Genomic DNA, 25992 nt, shown 5'->3' with positions numbered 1-25992 from the left:
GCACCATCCTGTGCACCTAAAGGTTGCTGGTTGGATTCCCAGTTGGGGTGCAACCCCAGATGGTGGGCTTGATCCCCAGTAGGGGGCTTGCAGGAGGCAGCCAGTTGATGTTTAGCTATCACACCAATGTTTCTCTCTCTCTCTCTCTCTCTCTCTCCCCCCCCTCTCTCTCTCTCTCCCCCTCTCTCTTCCTCTCTCTCTAAAAAAAAATCAATTAAAAATCTTCAATAAAAATAAAATTCCAGATGCAGCTCACATTCCATTTCTATTGCACAGAGCTGACCGGACCTTGCCAGACAGAGTCTGGACTCAGAGCCTTCACGTCCCTATTTCCTCTTCCCCCCAGTGCCCACTCCAACCCCCCGCCCCCCACAAAGATCTTTCTTCAAATATCACCTCCTCAGTGAGGCCTTCCCTGGACACATTTAAAATCACTGCCCTCCTATCCAAGTTTTACTTTTCATCATAGCATTGCTCACCATCTAACATAACATATAATTAACGTACATCGCTCATTGTCAGCTCTACCTACTAAAATGTAAGTTCCCGGAGGCCACGGATTTCTATCTTTTGTGGGCTTTTGTTCTGCTGTGTCTGGGGTGCCTAGAATAGGCCTCACACATAATGGGCGCTCGATAACTATTTGTTGAATGAACAAAGTTATCTATCTACTTCCTGCCTGGGCTCCCTGCATGGCTGGAAATTTCTCAAGAGCCGTGCCAGGCACACAGGAGGTGCTTGATGGATGGCTGTTGAGTGGCAGGCTGACCTGCCGCCAGGATCGCTGGGGAAACAGAGGCCACTTAGCTGAGTCATCCTGTGGAAGGCAAAGGCAAGCACCAGGGTCCTTGGATTGTCACTGTGTCTCCTCCCCCGCCACCCTGGCTCCTCTCTCCTCAGCCCCAGGAAAGCTACCCCCACAGCGGCGGGTACTTCAGGGGAAGGTACATTTCCTTTCCTTCCCATCAATTTTTATTCTCCCAGTGAGAAGACAAACCTGTTTCCCATCCACCAGAAGGCCCTGAGCCACACTCCTTACATTATAGTAATTAACTCCCTGCTGATACGAGGGTTCAGGAGCGGACAGGCCTCATGCCAAGGGCTGGCCTGCAGGGAGGAGGCAGCAAAGCAGGCAGGGATGCTGGCCAGAGGGGCCAAGTCTCTGTCTCTCTGTCTCTCTGTTTCTCTCTCTCTCCTGTCTCCTGGTAGTGAGAAATCCCCTTAGCCACAATGCATCTTTTCAGGTTTCGCTCACCTCCCCCAGCCCACCTCTCTGAAATGCACCCAATGAACAGCAGAGTGCTGTTCAGCTTGGGTGTCACAGCTTTCTCCCCGTCACTCCTGAACTCCAGCCGATCCCCACGACCCCCCTGCGAGATGGCCAGTGGAGGAATTACCCTCATCCTCAACCTCACTTGTTCCCATTTTCCAGGTGACAGAACAGAGGCCCAGACACCGAGGTTCCCCACTCCTAGCCCACGGCCGTTCTCTTCACCACAATCTTTCCTGGTGCTCACCATGAGCCCCAAACCATGCCAATGCTTTCCATGCCATGGTGTCTCATTTAGCCCTCACAACTGCCCCCACGAGGGAGTTAGGATTTGCCCCCCAGGAAAATAAAATCAAAGCGTTGAAGGAACTTGTCCAAAGCCACACAGGCAGCAAGCCTCAATCTGTTGTTAAATCCTGTTCTCCTAACACCCGGCTCTACTGTGCACGTGTAAGAGGCAGAGGGGCTGGGAGACAGATACAAGGGAAGAGGAAAGAAGTGGAGGCGAGATGGACCTGCCGGAATCAAGGGCAGGGGGACAGGCAGAGGAATGGGAGACTGTCTCAGGTTTGTGGGTTGAACCCAGGCCCCATGCCTGTGTCTCCTATAAAACTCATCATGCCTGTCGTTCTTGTTCAACACCTGCCTCCCCATCCACCTGTGAGCGCCATGTCTTGCTCAGTGTTGAACCCCAGAGCCAACCAGAACACCTGTTGGGAAACAGAGGTGGATTGGGGGTGGACGGGGGGTGGTGGGGGGAGTGGATGGGGTCCTGGGATAGACGTGGAAAGGGGGACACTAAAGCACTAGAGTTTGCATGAAACGAGACTGGGGGGCAGAAACACGGGCCATATGGGCCCCGGAGACACCTGCTGGCCAGACCAGCAAACAGATGGTCAGGGAGCTCAATCTAGCCTTCTGGGCGTGGAGTTTAGAGTCAGACAATGAGAAAATTAACCATAGAGGCAGCCCGCATTAACCAAGCCCTTCACCAGGAGTTCAGTGCTGGGTCTTGTCTCCTTTGCTCTTCACAACACACATCCCCATGAGGGTGAAACCATCATCCTAGTCCCAGATCTGGAGACTGAGGCTCACAGCGCTCAACTTCCTCATCTCCTAACTCTCCTTGCACAGCCAGGACGCCGCAGACCTGGGACAAGAACACCAAAGCACATGCTGCTGGCTGCTCGGCTGGCCCTGCAGAGCCCACGGGAGACCAGCCTCGGCCCAGGGCCCAGTCCTCCCTGTCAACATACCCAGGACTCCTCTGTGTCTAAACTGACAGTCTCTCTCCTCCCTCCAGGGCTCCAATCATCTACGGAGGCTAGGTGAGGCTGGCAGGCATCTAGGGTGGCATAGTAAGGCGGGAGGGTGCGGGGGCGGGAAGCAAGGTGGAGAGAGCAAGAACAGCCTTTTGGCTCAAAAGAGCCCAGGTCAGGAGGTGATCTGCAAAATCATGTCTGTTGCACAGGGCATGGGGCTTTGAAGACGCTCCTGGGTTCGAATCCCAACTCTGCCGTTTCCTGGCTGTGAGAGGGAGATTGTTGTGAGAATTAAGTGAGATGAGATGTGTGAAAGCGCACAGTAGGCCCTTATTAAATGTCCGTGTTCTTCCCCTCCCCTATCCATCCCTCTTTTCAGTCCTGAATAAGGCTCGGTGCTGCCTTGGAGTCATTTTTATGGAAAGGGAAAGAAGTTTCCATGTTATGAGCGCGGCACGGTCTCCCGAGCAGCGGGTGGCAAAGTTATATATGATCCCATCTACCCACGAGGAAACCCTCATGACTCAACCTCCATCCTGGGCTCGCTCTTGGCTCAAATCCATTTCATGTCACTCCTGGGAAACCTAATCTTCCCATTGCTGGCACACAGACTGGGTGGACCCAGTCTGGCATCTGATGCCAAAATGCCCTCCCCCATGGCCCAGCACCATTAACTCCCCCAGGAGCAGGGCAATGCCAAGTCCAGCCTGGAGCTGGGGGCAGGGGAGCATGGGTCCAGCTATGGGGAACTTCGTATGATCCCATGGCCACTGAGCTCTCAGAAATAGCCACCAAGGCAACACCTGCCAGGGGCCAGCATGGACCAGAGAGCCCTGGGGCTGTCGGCGCCACAGTGAATCCTCCACCTGCCCCGTCAGCAAGAGGAGTTAGAACCCCCCTTTTCCAGTAAAAAGGCCGCTGCTCGGGGCCACACGGCTAAGCAGTGCACAGCTAGGACTTGAACCCGGGTCTGTGTTGAGAGCCGGAGCTCTTTTAGGAAGAGCGGAGAGCAAACACGCTGTTGAGGACAGGCCCCTGTAGCTGGCTTGATCCTCAAGGGCTCAGACCTTTGCATTCCTGGGATGCAGGTGGGGCCTGCCGCAGAGCTGGTGCTCAGTGGGAATTCCTGGATGCCAGCTGCACCCTTGCCACTTACAACGCTGAGTGGCTGTGGACAAGTCACATAACTTCTCTGGGCCTTGGGGGTCCTATAAGCAGAGGATGGCTCAGAACTGGGAGGCGTATCCAGGGGCCCTGCCCACCCAGCTGGCACAACTGGTGGGCCTGTCATGTTTGGCCATTCCGGAAGGTATAGTGCCACACTGGGCCAGCTATGCCCCCAGCTGCCCCCAGGGGAGGCCTCCTCTGGGTCATCCCAGCAGCGCCATCCAGCTCTGCGCCCCTCCAACGGCAGTATCAGAACCCAGAGCAGCACGCTCACCCCAGCCCTCGCCTCGGAGGCAGGTACCGTCACCTGTCGGCGGCGCTGGGCACTCCCACATGTGGGAGCTATTCGGGGACGCGCTGAGCAAGCCAACATCCTATCCGGCGGGAGCCAGGAAAGAGAGAAAATGGCTAAGCCCCGATTTGTTAAAGCAGAAATCTTCTTAAAAAGAAGAAAAGGCTCTGCAAAAACCCTTGCCGGAGGAACCTCGTCCGGGTGCAGGCAGGTGCCGGCTCTGCAAAGGCGCAAGGAAGAACTGCCCTTTGTCGGCGGTCTGGAATATGCCAGCCACTGGGCTGGCCACTTGCCCAACCATTATCCGCTTAAGTCTCACCAGACTGGTGAATGCCGCTGTCTCCGTTTACAAATGGGGACACTGAGGCTCGGAGAGTTTGAGCAGTGACCTTGCGGTTACCCAGCATCAAGGGGCGGGGCCAGGATTAGCGCCAGGGCAGTCTCTCCCTCCAGCAGATCTCTTGCCTCAAGCTAAACACCAAAACAAGAGCTCCGGGCAGGCACAGCCCATTCAGTCCCTGAGGGATGTCCTCTGAGGCAGCCTCCCTGTTCATTTGACACCGAGCACCATCCTGTCCTTTAAGAAAAATGCCCAACAAGCCGACTCGAAAATAACAGATGCCAATTTGCATATTATTTCACACATCATTTGCATGTTGTTCATGTAGTGCCTGTCACCTGGGCTCTACTCAGAATACAACTCTGGTTACCTTTCGGCCAGGCCTTGGGCAGAAGAAAACGAATGGCCTCCACGCCAGGCTAGCCCTGATCCCCTGGCCCTTCCCTCTCCCACCCACGGCTCTTTGCGCCCCTTAGTGTCCGTGGGAGAGTTACCACCTGCAAAGGAAGGACAGAAAGAACCTGATTCTCAAGCCCCCACAGCCTTTGGGATTCGAGAAGGTGCCCTTCGGCAAGCCTTGAAGGCAAGTGTGTTCTCCTGAAGACACAGGAAAGCCCTGGCATTTCTTGTCCTCCCTGGCCTGTCCCGGGACCGCTTCCTGGCGGCCCTGCCCCAGTGTCCCGGGCTCCCGGCCTCTCTGCCTGGCCACCATGTGTCCCCTGACTGTCCTCAAGGTCTCGTGGCCTCTGGCCTGGCTTCATGGGCTTATTTCTGTTCTCCTTCCACCTGTCCCATTCCCGCGTCCACACCCCATGAGCTGTGCCCAGGCCACAGACCGCTGACTCTGAGTGTAGAATAACGGGGTCCCATGAGGTAAGGAGGCTCCAGAAGCCCAGGCCAGACCGCTCTACCCTCCAAAGCACAGCCTGTCTCGGTCTCAATGTGCTGACTCACCCGCGGGCCCCACCCAGAAACATGAGCGGCGCCTTGCCCAGGTGAGGACACTCGATGTTATGAGAAAGGGGGCACGTAACACATGTGCTCACCTCTTCCAGAGCCCCTGGAACCACCTGAGAGGAGGGCTGGCCTGTGCATGCGTGCCCTCTATGGTGCTCGGGCGGCTGCGGGGAGCATCTTCTAAGCACTAAAGCAACAGCTGGCAGACCTCAAGGGTCCCTGTGCACCCAGCTCTGGACTGGGTGCTGTGCCATGGCAGGGGCTAGGATTCTCTATGAACATCTGGGAAATGGGCTTCAACTTCAGTAAACTCCCTGAGGACCCGCCACTGGTCTGCAACCGAGGCCACGTTTGAACCCAGAGCCCAAGTCCTCAACCACCAAGGCAGGCTGGCTGCGCCAACTAAGATCACCAATTAGAGAAGAACAGAAGCAGGTCTCCAGGGCCTGAGGGTGCAGACCTCTGAGCCCCCAACAATTACAGATATCAACCAACTGTGAAATCACCCCGTGCCCTCGCCCTGGGCATGAGTGGCTTGCTCCCTGCTCAGAACCTCCCGGGATGACACCCCCCTTCCCCCCAATAACTTTCCCAGGCTCCTCTTCCCTCCCATCCTGCCCCTGTGCCCATGACAGGAACAGCCCAGCTCCATTCCCTACCCACGCTGCCCCCTGCCCAGGCTCCCAACGTGCTCATATTCACTAAGGCCCCTGACAGTGACGCTCCCATCCTGGTCTGTCTAATCTTCAGGGACCACCCACCCTCCTTCAGGGAGCCTCCCCAGTGTTCCAAATCGTGGGCTCCTTCCTCAGTGCTCCCAACACCAACACCAGGAACCGCAGCCCACCTGGTGGGTGGTCCCCAGGTGCAGGCCTGACGCGCCTCACGAACATGAGTTTGAGGACTACGGCTACCGTCTCTGCGATGGAGCATGACAAACGCATGCTCAGTGGAACCAGGAAGCTTTGGAGCGGCGGAGAGCCCAGCACCGGGGTCTGGCCTCATTTTTAAGCTGGAGAGACCAAGGCCCAGAGCGGTAAACGGGCTGACAACGGCCCCACAACACGTCAGAAGCAAGAGGTGGAAGCACCCGCTCAGAGCTCCTTCAGAGCAGAGACGGGCTTTTCTTGAGCACTAACTGCCCGTGACCGAGCTCAACAGAGCCTCATGCCCGGGCAGCGGGAAACTGGGACTCAAGGATGAAGAAGAAAATTCGAGAACCAGGGATGGCCAAGCCCTTGGAGGTTCCCTCACTCAGATCCCAGCAGAGGTCCATGGTTGGGGCTTGGAACAGGGAGGCAAGCCCTGCCCTGGAGACTTGAGCTCTGGTTCTAGAAGCGTCTCTCCTGAGATGGGCAGCCGGGGTAAGCGACTCAACCCGTTTGTGGCTCAGTTTTCCTGTCTGTGAGATACTGCTGATCGCATGGACTCCCGGGGCCTGAGGAACAGCAGCATGAAGATACCTTGTGGATGGAAATGCTGAGCCCGTGGGGTCCCCCCATAAGCAGTCCTGCAGCCAGTGCTGGGGGAGAGGCCCAGAGCTGTGTGCACAAGTGTCCCGCTCCGCTTGGGGCCGGCTGGCTCACAGGGGCAGGGCTGTGGGGCTGTGGGGTTGTGGGGAAGCCCGCAGCAGCCCAGGCCTTCGAGGGATGGACTCTCGTTCCCTCTGCAGTGCTCACACCTCGCCCTCCCAGCTTGCGCAGCGCTGCCCCAGGGCAGGCGGTGTCACCAGACCTCCGGGTGGGGACACACCCTGAGCACTGGCCATGGGCCTGTCCGCAATCCCCCAGAGCGCCCCTGGCCCTGGCCACCCCCCAGGACATTGTCTTTGCTGGGTTCCTGTACTGGTCTCCCCCACCCTCCATCAAGCTCTATCTCTTGGGAAAGTTCCTTCTGTCCCAACATTTCACATCGCTGGTCTCTGGCCCATGAACTCTCGAGGGTGAAGCTGGTGTAGAATGTCTCAGACGGTCCCTGTCACCCCGCAGCCTTCCTGGGCCCAGTGCAGAGTAGACCCTGCCCCAGCCCTGCCCCACTCCTTCCTCGGCTGAGCTCTGGGGGTGGAATGATAGGGTGGCAGAGGGGCACCTCAACCCATGGGCCACCCGGGACTTTCCTCACCAGAAAAAAGGCAGGAGAATTCTCCTCCCCACAGCTCCTGAGAACAGCATGGTCCTAGAATTCCCCACCCTCATTATTTAAAGAGAAATAGGTGCTTTCTTCTTTCTCTCTCTCCCTTTGGGGTTTTGAAAGAAAGAAGAAAAACAGCTACGAATGAACAGCCCAGTCTGCCTGCCACCGAGTGGAGTAAGGCGGGTTTCACCATATACAGCCGCCCCCTCGCCACCCCTCCTCTCACTCTCGCTCACACTCCGTCTCTCCTCCAAATGTGCGTTACAAACAGCGGCAACCAAACCAAAGCTTTCTGTTCTGATCTTACATTTCCATCCGGGCCTCAGCCTCCCCACAGAGGTGACTCAAATCGCGTCTCATTGTGTTCTCTTCGCCTTGTGGTATGTAGAGCAGGTCCTTGGACCAGGCCTCGCAGGGAGACCCCCTGAGGGGGAACAGCCACCCCAGCTCGCTCACTAGCCCAGCAGCAGATACAGACCCCCGCGGGGATGCCAGCGCCCCGGCAGGCCACGCCGCCTGTGGGGAAGGGAAGTCCAGGCGCAGGATGAAGTCTTTCCCCGGGACAGTTATAAATAGTGTGATGACAGGCAAAGGAGAAACATATATAAAAGTTATCTGTCCCCTCTGTGGGTTACAAAGGGTTGATTCATGGCACACTGTCCACACGGTTATAAATAAAGTGGCCACCACCCTGGACGGGCCTTGTTCTCGCCTTCCCAGAGCTACACTTGCCTCCTTAGGCCAAGACACTCATTGTGACCCACGAAGACACAATGTTTTCGGAGCGGGGGGCGAAGGGGAGGCGGGCATGGTGCTTGAAGCCAGGGATCCTACTCCACCTTCAGGCTACAGGCTGGGATGGATCGCTGACCCCTATGAGCTGGCCCTGAGGGGCCCCACCCCTCCGTGAAGAGTGAATGGCCGGGAGCCACCCTCCCCTGGGCATGCAGAGAAGCCAGTCCTTTTCAGGGGGGCTTCCCACTAAGTGGACTGAGGATGGAGGTGTCACTGGAGGTGAGAAAGACAGCCAGGCCTGGGAGAGACAGGACAGCCAGGTAGGACTGCCACACCAGCTCCTGTGCCACGGCCTGGGTGACCCCGCAACAAAGCCAGGCAGGGGGAGCGGGCAGAGCAGAGGGCCAGGAAGTTGGTGGAACGGGCAGGGGTGGGCACAGGGTGGGGCCGAGAACCTGCTCTGCCTAGGAAGTGAAACTCAGATAAATTGTGAGGCCGGGGGTGGAGAGCCGTTTGAGGTTGTGAAAACTGGAAACCGAGAGCCACCTGCTGCACCAGCATTTCCCCACCCCCCTGAGATGACTCATGAGGCCCCTGAGAAACAAGGCCCGCCCGGGACTGGCCAGCTGGACAGACTGAACAGGGGTCCAGCCCAGCCACCAGGAGGTCCAGGAGGCCAGAGCCTGGGGCGGAGGGGAGGGCAGGCCGAGCCTGGCCCAGCCCCAGCTCTCTCCCAACCCCATAGAGAAAACACAGCCGGCAGAGTGAGGCAACGGAGTGGGCGTGCCTCAAACCAGCGCTGGGAGAAAATACAGAATCCCAGGAAGGACTCCCCGAATCCTCACTGCCCTCCTCCTAGCTGACACTAACATGCTAGAGACACTGTCACCGCGATTTCTCAACAGGCTCTCCGGACCTGGCCATGTCATGATGTGTGAGCCCTCAGGTGACCTATTACCAACCAACCAACAAACAAACCTGGCTGCCTCATTCAGCTCAGGGGTCCAGAACCACTAGGAGCCAGGTCGGGCCATCCTGTGGGTGTGGCCTCACAAGAATGAACCGCTCTCCGGCTACCTGAGCCCCACCTCAGCCCATCTTCCTTCCCCGACTTCACGGGGGCGGGGAGGGGGGGCTGGTGAAGGAAGAACCAGGACGGCTCTGACCCTATTTCTTACCTCCTCTCACTGGCTCCCTTTTGCATTAACTTTGGATGTGCTCAGGGACATGCCATGTTCATCTCAAGAAAGCCAGGCCTCATGGCGGATTTCTCCACGAGGAACAGATATCGGTCAAACACAGACACACAGGAAGGCCACTGCTCCATGGATAAAAGCAGAGAACTTCCGAAAGCAGCTCAGGCCCAAGGTTGGTAGTCTTCAGTCACATGGGGACGGAGGGGGGGACTTCCCTCTCCCCAGAGGCCTTTGAGTGGGAACTGCCACCATCAGTGCAGAATTACCCAACCTGACGGCTGCCTGGGGTTCCCATCCTCCTGCTTCCAGACACACGAAGCCAACCAGACGCGCAAGTTCTCCAGCAAAAGAAACCATCACCCGTCCCACCCCCAGGCCCACTAACAACTCTGGGTTCCCCCTGTTGGTGGTTCTTCCCTCTCACCCAAGCCCCCATGTCACAATAGAGCCAGTGTCCCCCACGAGGCCAGGGAACAGACGCCCACCTCCCCTACAACAGACGCACGTGCAGAGATGGGTCCAGTGAGAAGACTAGCCCCTTCTCAGAACGTCTCCCTCCGAGATACAACGTCTCGACTCCATTGACAAGTCTTCATTCCCAAGCGGTGAAGGCCCCAACTAAATCTGGAGCCGGACTAGGGTAACAGGAAGAAGACCTTCCTTTTCCTCTCATCAGCACCATCGTTATTAACAACAACAACAGGCCCTGGTTATTGAGCAGGCACTGCACGGAGCGCCCCACACCTAGCCTAACCCACTTCTCCCCACTTGGCGGCTGGGAGGCAGGCGTGCAGAAGCTACATGGCTTGTCCAAGATCACACAACCGGGAGTGGCAGAGCTGGGACTCAAACTTCAGTCTGAGTCAAACAATCCTACTTGCCCACAGGAGAAGAGAGGGGTAGCTACCTCACCCACTCCTGGGTCCGCAAGGCCCGACAGAGGAGACACCCAGAGGGTCCCCGTTTCATAATGACTCCATGTATGGGCGGACAGACAGAGGGGCTGATGAATGAGTGAGCCCTGCTACTCATAACCGGTACCCACCCCAGGTGCACAGGAAGTGGCCGCCTCACCAGCTGAGGCGAGCAAGGCCTTCCCAGTTGCTGCCCGCTCTGTGCTGCCAATAACCAGGGGGTCCGCATCTTCGAAAGGGGACAGCCTGGCCCCTGGGATCACTTCACCCCAGAGCCTGCTTTCTCCGACTCTGGGGAAGCCCCTCTCCCTGAACACTCCCTCGGCATGGCACCTGCTCCCGGCCCTTTGCTGCGCAGCAGCCACCCCTCCCCCCATTGCATCAAAAGACAAATGTGCACCCACGGACCCCACTGGGAGCTGTCGCTAGGAAGAGCTGACCATGGGGGTCATTGAAGAGGAGGTGCTGTCTTCCCCTCACCCCCAGCACTTGGGCCTTCATCCGTTTCCCAGCAGGGGTTCCGGGTCCCCAGGGGGTGACTGGAAGGAGCCAGGGCTGTGCTCAGGGTGGCTGCCGAGCCTGCTGGGGGTGGCAGCCCCCTCTCCCTGCGGCCAGAAGGGAAGTCGGCAGTGAGCAGAAGGACCTGCAGACTCCGAGGCTCATTACAGGGAATGACTAAGTGACTGCGATTCCAGGGGAAACCCCACTCGCTTCTGCGCGCTGAGGGTTTCAAATCCTTGAGCATTTAGATGGAGGCAGCTTCTAGGAGCTGCTCAGCTGGGAGCCCCTGCGAGCAGCCAGGTTCTTGGGGAGAACCCTCCACCTGGGAGTCTTGGCACCGGCTCTGCCCCAGCCCTTTCCAGAATGGCCCCGTCGGCCCTTCCCCTGTGAGAGCTCCAGGCTGGGAATGGGGAAATCCGATCAGCACCTCCTAGGTTTTAGCGGCTGGATTTCAACAAGGAATGTGACAGTCTCGCAGCAGCTGTGCTCAGCCTGAAACAAGCTCTATTTGAAACCTCCAACAGCTGAGCCCCTTCCAGCTCCAGGCAGCCTGCTCAGCCACCCCCTGCCCAAAATGACAAATAAGTGAGAAATGCAGCAACAAGGAGGCGCATGCACACACACACACACACACACACACACACACACACTCACACACCAACAAATTGGGGGTGAGGGATAAATGGGAAAAATCCACTTGCCCCACGACTCCCCAGGTCTCCAAGCCTTTGAGCCCACAGCAGGCAGAGCATGAACAAACCCACCTTCCTCAATGCCCACCGCCTTGGAGGACGTGATTTCCAAGCCCCCCCGTGAGGGAACCCCATCCTCCATCTCCAGCTGGACCGAGGCTGGAGCAGCGGGCCAGCTCCCCCACTCAAGTGGGCGCTGCCGGCTCCATCAGCGCGCACTCACACACACACACACACAGCCTCATTTACCCCAAGAGAAGCTGGGGCGGGAGGGGAGGACCGGGCTGCGCGGGGAGCGGGTTCTCAGGGATGCCTGGGAAGCCTTGTCATCCCATCCGAAGGAGAGGCGCTACCCACCCCCCCCCCAGGCTGGTGCCAAGGCGGTGCCCATCTGCTCTGCCCGGGGAACACCTGTAGCCATTTTATCAGGGCTGTTTATAAGCAGCAGCAGGTTTATTCTGAGTCCTCTTTCCTGAGGGAAGAACCGCTAATTTCCTCCACCTGTATTTTTATCCCAGGCCCCCAGGAGACTCGGTCACAGGTGCTTTTGGATTTTGCCCTAAGTCTCTCAGGGATGAGGAGGGAAACAGAAACTTGGGGAGAGAGAGAGCAGACAGAGAGAGAAGGGACTGGCAGGGCATCCCTACCCCCCACCCAGACATTTATTTCTTTTTTATCCTCGGGAAAATGGAGTGGAGCAAGGAGGGGAGGAGAGGAGGGAAGTCGCAGGAACTGGCAAGCACGTCAAGGCAGAGTGTAATTAATTGGTGCGTTAAGCTGCTGGGTTATGCGTTAGTGCCGGTGAGCCGGGCGGGGCGGCAGGGGGGCGGGAGGGTGATTTCTCAAAAGGGATTCTTTAATCCTCCCCAACACCGAGTCTGCAAATGAGACACAGTACATGGGGATGTCCCCCCACCGAGAAAACCAGGAATGAATTCTCCCATGATTAAGAAGGAAAACCACGGGAAGTTAGAGTGTTCAATATAATTGAGCAACCGCCTCTCCCCCCACCACCACCTCTCTCCCCAGTCAACCTCTCAATCATTCTCTCTCTCTACCTATATATTCCTTTTGTTCAAGGTATAAAGAGAAACCGCAGCCCCTACCTTTGAGTACAAACCCCAAGAGAGCTCGGTCTCTATCACCATAACAACAATTCCAAACATCCCAAAAATCAGAGCATAGTCACTCAGTCGCTTTCTCTTTTCAAACAGGGCCCTCCTGTGTCCCAGCTTATAGCCAATGTTTTGGTTTTTCCGCTTGTTGGCTTTGGGGAAGGTGGTGCTGCTGGGGGTGGTGCCGGCGTGCTGGTGGTTATGGGTGGCATTGGGGTGATGGAGCAGGGTCTGGTGGGCATGGTTGTCCTCCCGGGAGGAGATGATGATCTCCGGGGGGTTGCTAGGGCTGAAGAGCTGGAGGGGTTGGCCCTCGGGCTCAGCCTCGATGAGGTTCCTCCGGGAGGCGCTGAGGCGGCTGAGGGGCTTCATGACCCCGCCACTGTACTTGCAGGAGCTCATGGCGATCTCCGTGAAGGGATTGCTGTCCCGCCGGTGCACCAGGGGGCTGGCCTGCCGGTGCCGGCTGCCTCCACCGGGCCCACTTGTGGCTGTGGAACTTGGAGAGTGGCCAAGCAAGTGGTCATTGAGATTGAGCTGGCTGCCTTGCCTGGAGGAAGGGTGGAGGATGGCGGTGGAGTTGGACAAAGGGGGGGCCCTGAAAGCGGTGGGAGAGGAGTGGAGCAGGCCAGGGTGCACGGGCTGGCTCTGGAGTTGGGCGAGCTGAGACAAGGGATGCGGTGGCTGCTGCTGCTGCTGCTGCTGCTGCTGCAGAGGCTGAGGCTGAGGCTGCAACAGGGGTCCCGGGGGCTGCTGGGGGGCTGCTGGTGGTGCTGGCGCTGGTGGCGGCTGCTGCTGCTGCTGCTGCTGCTCATCCCCGGAGGATGGACAGGGGCACTTGGGGTCTTCATCCAAGTCCCCCACCCCCGAGTCATGGAAGTGCCCAGAAGTGTCCATCTTGGGGCCTGGCTGGATTCCCTGCAGCACAACCCCCCACCCCAAAGCCACCGTTGCTCCAGAGATGTCCTCAAAGAGTGCCAGGCATCCACACTCCCACCAGAGTGTCTTGGCTCCAGTCCTCTCTGTGGCTTGCTCCGGCTCTCTGGGGCTGCTAGGAGTCCAGGCGCTGCCAGTCAAGAATGCATTGTACTGGGCAGGAAGGGAGGGCAGCTGGGGCGCTTGGAGAGAGCAGAAGAGGGGGAAAGAACTCTGTCTCAGGAGGTGGTCCTCTAGAAGCATGCGAGGCCAGGCTCAGCTTCACTCCGCGCTGGCTCAATAGCTTTGCTCTCCTCCTCCTGCCACTGTTATAGGGTAAGCCCAGCCCACTTATTAGCAGCTGGTCTCATTGGCTTGGCTTAACTCTCCCACCACCTCCTAACTCCGCCCCCCTCGTACGCTCCTCCCAGGAGGCGGGGCCTGCCGCCCTCCGCTCCCAGCCCCGCAGCCGCACTGGGCTGGCTGGGAACTGTAGTTTGCGCTCCCCTCCGGGTAGTGGAGCCGCTGTCCCCTTTCCTCCTACAGGTAGAAACCGGGAGCCCAGGACGGTGTACGCGCACGCGGGCAGTGGGGAGGAGGAGCAGAGAGCCTCCTACGGCGGGGAGGGGCGGGGGGGAAGCCGTGCACCCTGTTTCGCGGGCAGGAAGCAGGGAAGACAGTTATTAGTGGCCAGGATCCACGATAGGTTGTCTCACACATATTGTCCACTTACATCCTCCAAACACCCTCGGAGGTGAGCATTATGCTCCTACTTTACACACGGATGCTCAGAGACATTGAGTAACAACTATGAGGTCAAAGAAGCGGAGGGGCCCTAACCGGTTTGGCTCAGTGGATAGAGCATCAGCCTAAGACTCCAGGGTCCCAGGTTCGATTCCGGTCAGGTGCATGTATCTTGGTTGTGGGCACATCCCCAGTAGGGGGTGTGCAGGAGGCAGCTGATGTCTCTCTCTCATCCATGTTTCTAACTCTCTCTCCCTCTCCCTTCCTCTCTGTAAAAAAATCAATAAAATATATTTTTAAAAAAGAAAAAAAGCAGAGGGGACCCACGCTCTCCTGACTCCAGGTGGATAAGCTCACCTACTGAACCCCTGCAGTAGGTGTGCACGTGCCTCTGCTATTTCCAACCCTCACATCAACGCTATGAAAATATCATTCTCTTTTTGCAGACAAAAACTGTGAAAACAAAACAGAAAATCGCTCAGATGTCACCAGCTTGTAATTAAGGGTGCTATGACTTGAACCCTGGTCAGTCTGACCCGGCACCTCCTATACCATCTCCCAGGTTGCCTTCCCACGATGGTGCTCAGCACAGTGGTTGCTCCGTAAATGTTGTCTAAATGATGGGTGGAAAAGAGTCAGAGGAAAGCGGTGGAGGAGGAACCGGACTCCCCAAGGCAGGATGTGTGAAGTGGACCCCGGCTCCAGCTGGGCGTGGAGTCACCAGAGGGTCTGGCAGGAAGACTGAAGACCCCCATGGTCACGCCCCAGCTGATCTGCCCCATGGGGCTCTGAGTCAGAGTTGGGAACAGCTGCTGGCTTCCCAGGTGCAGAACCATCATCAAGTATTTATTAAGCTCCCACTGTGTGCAAGAGAGCTTGAAAGAGATGGGGCCAGAGCTGAATTCGTTTCCATTTCTATCCGCAGCAGTCCTGCTTCTCCATCGCCCCTATGCCTCTGGCCAGCTGCTCCCTGGGTAGGAAAGGGGAAGAGTAGGAGCCACGCAGGCACACATGCATGCACACACACAGAGATACATGCATGCAGGTACATGCATGTTCATAGGTGTGCATACAATGGCCCTCAAATATACATTGGCCCACATACATGCACACAGTCAGTGAGCTTCTAAAACAGCTCCCCTGAATGGTGAGCAGCAAATGGCCAGACCAGGAAGGGGTAAAGCTCCCCTCAAACCAGCCCGTAGTACCCTCTGTATACCAGTTCTCACCTCTTCAACCCCCTATCAGCCCTGATGATTGAGAGGTAAATATTACAGGCACACAACCCCAGAAACCTGAATAATTGCAATAACTCACACATAATAATCTTGATTACTGTTATTATTATCAATGACATGATCATTCCTTCTCCCACTACAAGTCACAGCGCTGGGGCTTAGACACAAGCCTGGGGTCCCATGTATTTTCCAATGACCATATTACCCGTCCCCCCCCCCCACACACACACACACCCTCTAGCACGCCCTGCCTTTCCTCCCCTTCCCTTCCGTCTTCTTGGTTTCCCTCCCTCCATTCCCAAACAGAGTCAACTTTTTGGTTTCAATGCTCCTTATCACATACTTACTAGCAGGCTTTATGATTTCTTAATAAATTCTTGTTACTGTATTGTTCATAGCAGACATGTGCTGTTAGTATTGGTTCTGAGTGCCAGGGCAGCATCTGGGCTGTGACAGACTCCAGGCCTGGGCATTTCTGTGCCCACTCCACCACCATAACCTGCCTCAGCCAGGCCAGGGCAGCCTCTGCCTCCAGGTCTCATGGCTGTGCCAGCTGATCCCAACGGGGAATGTTAGAGCAGGTCCCATGGATGGGGATGAGAAACAGCTGGGGATGGAGGGAGAGAGAGCAAACTATGCCTGAGCCAGAGATCAACTGGCGATTCACCTAGAAACGGGCTGGATCTTGACAGCTAATGCCACTGAAGCAGCTCATGCCCCCGGACACAGCCGCCCCGTTGGAGCGGGAAGAGAACAATGTCATGGTTAGAACTTGGGCTCTAGAGTCAGACTGCCCAAGCTGGAGCCCCTCTCTGCTACGCAATAGCTGTGTGACCACAGGCGGGATCCTCAGCTTCCCACTCTATGAAATGGGAGCATTAGGGTCCCTTACCTCAAGGGGACCGGGAGGATTAGAAGCATGCCAGTGTGCGTGGACTCTCCCTCAGGCTCATACATGGTGACCTTGAAGCCCTCAGTGGTGTGCTGGAGCTGGCTGGTACTGGCTCATAAAAGCCAACTGCACACATCTCTTCCAAGTCCCAGATCCATTGACTGTTACAATGATAGCTTGAAATCAGTGATGGTGGGACTATTTACACCACAGGCATTGGCAAACACTTCACAGCAGGGTTGGCCTTTCCTGGTGAGCCAGTTGTTAAACACTTAATGGCTGTTAAACATTTACCACACACTTTGCCTCTTACCCCATATTATCACACACAAATGTGCACTCCGTCCTCCTCTAACCACCGTCCAAACACTTCCTCTCCTCCTCCCTCTCACGAGCACAACAAGCTTTGCCACTTGTTTGCTCTGTGACCTTGGGCCGATTGCTTAATCTCTCAGGATTTTAACTTCCTCAGCTCCAGTGAATTAGCACAAACCAAGTACTTTGTCCCTGTAAAGTGCTGAGCGGGTTAGTAAATCAGCTGGGAGCCACTCAACAGCAGGGCCTGATCATGTCAGGTTTTCCATCCTGCCGTACAGACCCACTGCGCTCACATCTCTGCCCACTTTTACTGCAGGTCCAGTCCTCACTGTTGGGAATTCCCCAGGGCTCTCCCTAGCCCCTAGCTAAAACCATGGCTTCAAAACACCAATGAATTGGAGTCATCACCCATTTTGGGGTTTTTTTGGTTTTTTGGTTGTTGTTGTTGTTTTATATTTTATTGATTTTTTACAGAGAGGAAGGGAGAGGGATAGAGAGTTAGAAACATCGATGAGAGAGAGACATCGATCAGCTGCCTCCTGCACACCCCCTACTGGGGATGTGCCCGCAACCAAGGTACATGTCCTTGACCAGAATCGAACCCGGGACCCTTCAGTCCGCAGGCCGACGCTCTATCCACTGAGCCAAACCGGTTAGGGCATCATCACCCATTTTGTAGATGAGGAAACTGAGACATTAGACAGATTAAAAACTTCCCCACAGGTACTAACTAGTAACTAGTGTCATAGAAAGAATCAAATCCAGATCTGTCTGACCACCCCCGCCCCCTGGCCCGAGCACTTTTCTGAAATGCAGATCAATAGGATTCAGACTTATTGGTACTTATTAACATTGCCATGTGACTCACACAGCCAGCCCTCAGGAGCTTATGATCTCACTGTAGAGACGAGCTATACTCGCCTGGGGTGATAAAGAACCACAACAGAGAGTCCCAAAGTGCGGTATAGACAATAGAGTTCATTGAATGCAGAGGGTAGGTAATGAAGGCTTTATGGAGGTGGTGGAATTGGAGCCACACCTTGAAGGATGGGCTTTTCCTTCCCACGAATCAGGTCTCTTCAGTCTATAAAGATGAAGGCTAAGGGGGTGTGGTGGAGTTTCTTAGCTCGGAGAGTACAGGGAAGGTGAACAAGGGCATGCTCACCAAACCCAGTAAAGCGAAGGTAGCCTTTGGCCATATCAGCTCCACTTGGACCCTGCCCTCCTTTCCACACTCATTCCTCACCACATCCTTCTTGAAGCTCCAAAAACACCAGCTTCTTATAGTTCCTCCGATAAACCATGCTATCTCATACCTCTATGCTTTTGCTCATGCTGTTCCTCTGCCTGGCATGCCCTTCCCCTACATCTTCACCTACACATTTCTTTTTTGCCTTCAAGATATATCATGGGTTTTCTTTCTGGGAAGCCTCCCTTAAGTTCCTCAAGTCCCAATTAGGGGTGCTTCTTCTATATTTTCAGTACTTGATGCTCACCTCTATCCCTACCTGTATCAAACAGTATGACTGTTATCTCTGTGTGTCCTTTCCCCCCTAAACCAGTGGTCAGCAAACTCATTAGTCAACAGAGCCAAATATCAACAGTACAATTGAAATTTCTTTTGAGAGCCAAATTTTTTAAACTTAAACTTCTTCTAATGCCACTTCTTCAAAATAGACTCGCCCAGGCCGTGGTATTTTGTGAAAGAGCCACACTCAAGGGGCCAAAGAGCCGCATGTGGCTCACGAGCCGCAGTTTGCCAACCATGGGCCTAGACTAGAACCAACTTGAGGGCAGAAATGATGTCTGTTCCATCGCTGTATCTCCAGTTCTTGCAGAGAGCCTACCCTAGCATCTGAGAGATGCTTAATAAAGACTAATTGAACTGAACTGAAGTTGAAACCTGGGAGTGGTTATTTAAAGGCAAATAAGAGGAAGTAGTAGTACTTTCCACAACAAATAATAACCACAATTTCCCCATCAGTAAAATGAATGATATAGAAAAGTTGATTCCTAGAACCACTCGGCTTTAAAATCCCATAATCTGCCCTAATCAGTTTGGTTCAGTGGATAGAGCCTCAGCCTGCGGACCAAAGGGTCCCAGGTTCAATTCCGGACAAGGGCATGTACCTTGGTTGCAGGCTCTTCCCTGGCCTGGGCCCTGATCAAGGCTTGTGCAGGAGGCAACCAATCAATGTGTTTCTCTCACATCAATGTTTCTCTCTGTCTTGCCCTCTCTCTTCCGCTCTCCCTAAAAATCAATGGAAAAATATCCTTGAGTGAGGATTAACAAAAAAAATAATAATAATAAACGAAAGAAATAGGCCTAAGAAAAAACAAGGCCTTTTAAAAAATAAAATCCCATAATCTGTGATCTGTGGAACTTGTTGCCCCCAAAGATAGAACTGGCTGAAAAGTAATGGTTTAAGAAAAGTAATGATTTGTGGTTTATATGGCTCTTTTTCCCACTAGGCTATGAACTCTGTATCCCCAGAACTGAGCAGGGTGCCTGGTCATGGAAACACCCATTAAAGGCTTATTGGGTGGATGGATGGATGAGTGGATGGGTAGATGAGTGGATGGATGAATGGATCAGTGGATGAGTGTGTGGGTATATGGGTGGGTGGGTGGGTAAGTGGATGGATGGATGGATGGATGGATGGATGGATGGATGAGTGGATGGATAGATGAGTAGGTGAGTGGATGGATCAGGGATACGTGTGTGGGTGTATAAGTGAGTGGATGGGTACGTGGGTGGGTGGATGGATGGATAAATAAGTAGATGGATGGGTGGATGAGTGAATGGGTAGATAAGTAGATGGGTAAAAGGGTGGTTGGGTAGATGAGTGGGTGGATGAATGGATCAGTGGATGAGTGTGTGGGTATATGGGTGGGTGGGTAAGTGGATGGATGGATGGATGAATGAATGGATGGATGGATGGATGAGTGGATGAGTGCATGGGTGAGTGGGTAGATAAATGGGTGGGTGAATTAACTTTAATAATAAAAGCAACCCCTGTGTTTGCATAGCACTCTATAGTGTTCCAACTACTTCCACATAAAATGCTCCATTTGCCCCTCCTGGCCGCCTGGAAGGGAGGCCAGAAAGGTTCTATTGCTCCAGCCCTTACACTCTCACCCCCAATAAACGAAAGTTTAAAAAGGTTTAAGTAACTCAATCAATATCCCCAATTAGTTTGTCACTTTAGACCTGGATCTGTCTGACCTCTAGATTGTGCTCTTTCCCAGCTGTGCAGCCTGGCACGCCACCCCACCCCTCGCTCCGTGTTCAAGCCCGCTAGAGTTAGCGCCGCCCCCACCCCGAGCCTTCCAGCCACCCTTCCTCTGCTCTTTCTCCCCAGTTCGACATTGCCTCTCTCTTCGGAATCCCCTTCCCACTGGATCTCTCTGGGGACGTTTCTCACCTCTTGCCTTGTACTGGAGTTGTCTGCGCATATGTCTTTCTCTCCTGCTTTGAACTTACACCATAAGCTCCTTGGTGACAGGAGCTTATGGTGTAAATTGTGGAACACATACACGCAGCGCTGCACCTCAACCTGCACCCGAACTGGGCATTGAGTCAGTGAGTGACTGAGTGAGAGAGAGTTCAGGGCACTTGGACCTGGGCACATTGATCGACCCTCACCTACACTGCTGGCCACAAGGAGCACCAATGGGTAAGTGTAGGTCTCCGGTCCATGCTGCTTTTGTCTGACTCCCTGAATGTCCAGACCCTAGTTTGAGGCCTTTCATAACTACGAGTAAATCTCACCCACCCTTCCCCAAACCACGACAGAACGAGTGAGGCAGGCCGACAGCACACCCCATCTGCCTCCAGGCCACACACCATCAACTGGGAGCCACCTCCAGGTGCCGAGGCTTCCTGAGCTTCCCCTATCACCGCCAGTACCTGGCTTTGCTGGAGAAAAGAACAAAATTCTGTGTCTTGTCGGGGCCTTTCTATAAAGGGGGCATACAGCCCAACATCCTCCACCTGGCACTTTCACTGAGGGACTGCTCTGTGCGTATGTGGTTCCAACAAGCCAGTGGGCTAAGGTTAGTAGCCGCATTCTATAGATGAAGAAACGGAGTTCAGCTCCAGAGAAGATAACTGGCTTGTTCTAGAGGAGGTAAGAGGCCACACTAAACAGGTCTGTCCACTCACGCAAGGGTCACCCTCTCCACTTAGCCACCGCCACTGGGTAAAAGAATACCTCCTGCCCTCCATTCCTGTTCAGGTTCGTCATAAAACCCCCTCGGGCAAAAGGAATGGGTGAGATTTCACAAGAACAGCTCTCTGGAGAACTGTCTGGAAGAAGGGTGACGATTCTGCTCCTAAGACTCTGTGGTCGGCCAGGCAGGCAGGTTCTGGGCATGGAGAGACGACGCAGTGGAGCAGCCAGGCGAGGGGGGGTGGGGGCCGGGAGTGCCTTGGGCTTGGAATCCGGCCCATCTGGTTTAGAGTTGCCATTTTCCTGCCAGCGACCACTCTGAGCCTATTGAACTGGACCCATTGGTGCTGTTTGTAAAAATCAAGATACATTTTTAAATGCTTCTCCTGACCCCTTCTCCATGGCTTTGGTGAGAGAACTTGCTATCCTAGCCAGATGGGTCCGTCTAGATGGGAATGTTTATTTATTGGAGGGGTCAAGGGTGACATGAAAGGTGCTGAAACCATGACTGAAAAGAAGGCTGGGGAAATGGGCTCAAGATGCTACCATTCTGTCACCACGGTGTTCTCCAGGCTCACAAGGAGCTGGTAGAGGTGCACACACTGCAAACTGTCGATGGGCAGGTGCAAGAGCCTTAGTGGACCTTGGTGGCTGAGGGAGGGCCCCGTAGACACCTGCTTGGCCAGAGCTCAGCATCTGAGCCCGACCTCACCCTGTCTGCTCAGGGCTGAGTCGGTGGAGAGAGCCCATCACCTGCTTGTCCTGGGTCAGGGGCGTGTCCACTCCCAGCCCCGCCCAGTAGTGTAGACCATGGCGCCCTTCCCCCCACCAGGGAGTCAGCCTCATGAGGATGGGATTTTGTCTCTTTTGTTCACTTCTGAATTCCTGGTGCCTAAAAGAGTGCCTGGCACAGTGCGTGCTCTCAATTCGGAGTTACTGAATCAGTCAGCTTCCTGGCCCCCGGCAGAGGAAAAAAAATGACCTCTAACAATTCTGAGCTTCCCAAGGAAGGGCTCAGAGCCTGGGCAGCCACGAGAGAAGCAAAGATCCCTCTGTGGCCCTGGGTGACCCACCCTCCTACAGTGAGGGTAGCAGGTGACCGACAGTCCCAGGGCCTGGCTGGTGGCGTGGGCCCAAGCCCCTGAGCCAGCCCTGCGCTGCCAGTCCTTCCCCAACTGCGGCTGGCCAATGACAGCTCCAGCGGGAAGGTCCTGGTGGCTCCTGCCTAGCTGGCTGGTGCTCGCCCACCGACCACCTGACACAGCAACCTGTGGTGGGTTTGTGAGGAGTGTGGCGACCTCTGCTGGTGGTATATGCACATAGCTCTGCACTCCAGGCTCCTTGGGGGCCACGAAGGGAGATCACCAACAGAGTCTGCGCCAGCCTTAACTTTCTGCCTCCTTCTCTGGAGGCTCAGGGACCACATCTGGTGCCAGGACTCACCTTTGTTAACATTTTGCAAAGGTAGCTCCTAATTGGCAGCTTCCTTGAGTTTTCCACCATTGGGAAAGAAAAGACTACCCCCGTCAGCAGCCCTCGGTGAGGCAGCCTAGTCTTTGAATGAGAGGGCTCAAAGGGACCACAGAGATGCCTCGGGACCCATTCTTCTTCTTTTTAATATATGTTTATTGATTTCAGAGAGGGAGAGAGAGATAGAGACATCAGTGATGAGGGAGAATCATGAATTGGCTGCCTCCTGCCCGCCCCCAACTGGATTGAGCCCGCAACCTGGGCATGTGCCCTTGACCGGAATCGAACCTGGGACCCTTCAGTCCGCAGTCCGATGCTCTATCCACTGAGCCAAACCAGCTAGGGCGGGACCCATTCTTATTAGCAAGAGAAGAAGAACTGTCAGAGATGGCAGGTGACCTGCCCAAACTCACATGTGAGTTAAGGACAAAACTGACACCCAAACCAGGGTCCCCTTTCAAGGGGCCTCGCATCTCTCAGTTGCTGTTGTACACCCAACAGCACAGCTCACCACATCCTCTCCTCCTGCTATCTCCCCACATCATCCAATACAAGCCCCCTGCTACATGTCCACTCCATGTCAGTTGTTGCATGAGAAAAAGTTCCCTCTCTTTGCCTCATCCACAGGCATACTCAGCACCCAAGCCCTGGTGCCCCGCACTCTGAGGTGAGGATTGCAAAAGGGCTCACCTCCCTTCCTGTCTTTGTCTTCCCTTCTCTCCCGGTAGAGGGGAAAGTGAGGGTTGCTATGGACACGCCACTGGGGCTCTCCCTCCTCAGGAATAAGCCACGCTGCCCTCCCTGCTGGAGTCCCAGTCTCTAATTGCCAAGCCTTGGAGGCAGCAGGATGCCTCGCAGGAAGTACCAGGCAGCCGGGAAAACCAGGGATTCGATGGGCTGAGGGGAAGGAGAGAGTGACAAGATGGAAATCACCCAGAATTGGAAGCAACAAGGAGGTAGGTTGACAAAAACCAATGTCGATTTAGCCAGAATTGGAAAAGCAATAGTGTCTTATCAGACACTTCATCACTGCGGCCAGCATATCGCCGGCAGGACGCTAAAGGGAGGCGAGGGGGGAGGCCCGCCGCTGCGGATATGAGCAGTGCCCACAGGAAAGACCTCGGCAGACCTTCTGCTGTTACATAAGAACAACCATGTGCCCGGGGACTTTCCTGAGCTGGACTCCTGGCCACCCTGCTGCCCTGTGGGCAGAAGCGCCCCAATTCCCCACTGTGACACAGCCCCCCATTTATCCTCAAAGGGGATTAGATCATTATCACCACTACTAGTATCCCCAACATGAACACAGAGCACAGCCCGCCCTCCCCCGTTAGGCTACCACCATACGACCATAGAACTATCACCTCGAATCCTAACCCATTCATGAGGACCAAAGCCAATCACCTCTATGAACGTCCCCTCCAAGAGACCAGGTAGGACACGGTCACTGCCACGCTTACTCCCACCATGAGACCAGAGCTTGTTTCCCACCCCCGGGCTCTCCACCATGAAGTCAGAACATTGTCGCCCCTATACGTGCCCCACTGCTGCCCACCTGCACAGCAGAGCAGGTCACCACGACCGAGACCACAAGACTCCCTCCACACAGCCACAGACTCAGGGCCAAGTGGACAGCAAGGTCCGATGTGAAACACACTTTCTCTGTTTTCTCTGGGAAGGACACTCCAGAGCCCCCAGTGGCCACAATGAACCTTTAAAGAGAGGGCCTACAGGAAAGTGTGCTGGGCCCTACTGGTCACTGAACGTACGTGTGGTGGAGGGGTAACTTCTGGAGGCTTTGCCTGTCTCAGCACGACCATGAGGAGGGCTGTATTCACATAGTTAGCTTTTCTCTGCCCTGACCCTCCCCACATGCAGTAATCCTGGAGGTGGTGAGACTAGACTAGGGAAGCCCATCTCCATCCCAAAAGATTCCTGAGATAGCTATAGCTGTAGATGTAGATGTTGATATAGACATACATACACACATACGCATGCTATGTGTATAAACACTGAGTGGCCAGATCATTATGATCTCTGAGACCCGGTGCATAAATTCGTGCATGGGTGGGGTCCGGCCAGCCTGGCCAGGGGGAGGGGACATGGACAGTTGGCCGGCCTGCCTGCTGGTCGAACTCCTGGTCGAGGGGACAATTTGCATATTAGCCTTTTATTATATAGGATATACACTGAGTGGCCAGATTATTATGCGTTCAGAGATCATAATAATCTGGCCACTCAGTGTATGTGTGTATACATGTATAAATGTATAAAGAGATTGATAAAGAAAGGTGGAGAGAGGTGATCAAATCCCCACATTTGCCAATATGTCTCTTATTTTTAATTTCTATCATTAAATATAATGAAGCAGAACAGAAAATTGTTCCTCCCCAAGACCCTGCCATGGAAACTCCAAGGCTTAGCCTGGAAAGAGGGCCACAAAGTCATGCCAGGAAGTGGGTACAGGGCAGTCAGCTGAGCTCACTCTAACACCCACTGTATAACAGGTGGAACTCCAGCCCACACCTCAGCGACACCACCAATCGCTACTCATCCTGGACCATGGGGCACTCAAAGAAAGTCCTTATCACTGACACGGGGGCCAGAATGCTGAGGGTCTGCTGGACTAGACAGGAGGATTCCAGGCCACTGCTGGCCTAACATTTATTGCAGCGAGGAAATCCCCTGTGGGGAGAGCCACAGCCCAGCCTGGGACTCCACCTTCCACTCCAGATTCTCTAGCACAGCGGTTCTCAACCTGTGGGTCACGACCCCCAAACGACCCTTTCACAGGGGTCACCTAAGACCATCGTAAAACACATATTTTTGATGGTCTTAGGAACAGCCTCTATTCGTCTCCAGGCGGGTCCGCCCACTTGCAGATACGCCCAATACGAGTACCCGGCGTGATGACATCATCACACCAACCCCATCACATACACCCCGTACAAATACAGGTGTATGTGACAGGGTTGGCACCATAATGTACTTATGCGGACCAGTCACACATGTGTAGAGAGCAGCTACTGTGTAGAAAGCAACCGCTGTATTGAAAGCAGCTACTGTGTTGAAAGCAGCAGTATTGGAGGTAAAATGACACTTCATGAATTATAATTCCTGGGTAAATGTAAAATCATGTACTGTAAAATCATCAACTACTGCAAAAAAAAAAAAAAAAATCTGTACCATGGGAACTTAATCTGGATGCTGATCGGTCTTTTTATATTCAGCTGTGGTTGATGTGAATATTACCCCCTTGTGATAGTAACAGATATGTAAAAAAAACAACACAGAGAATGATAAATCATAGGAAACTTTAATGAACTGTATTGACTGAACTATGCCATGTATCATCTTTTGTATTATTAAAGCTATTGTTATATATTATTTTCATTAGCAAACCATCCCATGACAATGGATTGTGTAGAGAAGAACGTTAAGAAAAGAAAATATAGTGAGGATTTTTTACAGTATAGTTTTACCTCAATAATTACAGCAGGAATTGAAAAACCGCAATGTGTTATTTGTTGTGAAATTCTATCAGCCAAATCTATGAAGCCAAACAAACTAAAACGCCATTTTGATAGCAAGCATCCGAGCTTTGCCAGCAAGGATACCAACTATTTTAGGAGCAAAGCTGATGGACTCAAGAAAGCCAGACTTGACACT

General features: G+C 54.3%; 1 protein-coding gene across 4 annotated transcripts in view; it reads right to left on the bottom strand.

The window, feature by feature from the left end:
* KCNN3 (potassium calcium-activated channel subfamily N member 3) overlaps positions 1-13791 on the bottom strand; it is a 135284-nt gene extending 121493 nt beyond the window's left edge. Inside the window, exon 1 of one of the 4 annotated variants that reach the window (XM_080648152.1) lies at positions 12566-13791. In XM_080648152.1, coding sequence (XP_080504278.1) covers positions 12566-13753 — 1188 coding nt within the window. In that variant the 5' untranslated portion in view covers positions 13754-13791. Of the gene's footprint in view, positions 1-7728; positions 7943-11531; positions 11657-12565 lie in introns of those variants that run through there. The other 3 variants (XM_080648151.1, XM_080648153.1, XM_080648154.1) reach the window with 3 other exon arrangements.
* Between the last annotated feature and the right edge of the window lie 12201 nt (positions 13792-25992).

This window comes from Plecotus auritus (genome assembly GCF_963455305.1).
Source record: "Plecotus auritus genome assembly, chromosome: 12".
NCBI classification, from domain to species: domain Eukaryota; kingdom Metazoa; phylum Chordata; class Mammalia; order Chiroptera; family Vespertilionidae; genus Plecotus; species Plecotus auritus.
The sequence above is the reverse complement of the archived record's forward strand: the minus strand, read 5'-3'. Positions and strand labels throughout refer to the sequence as shown.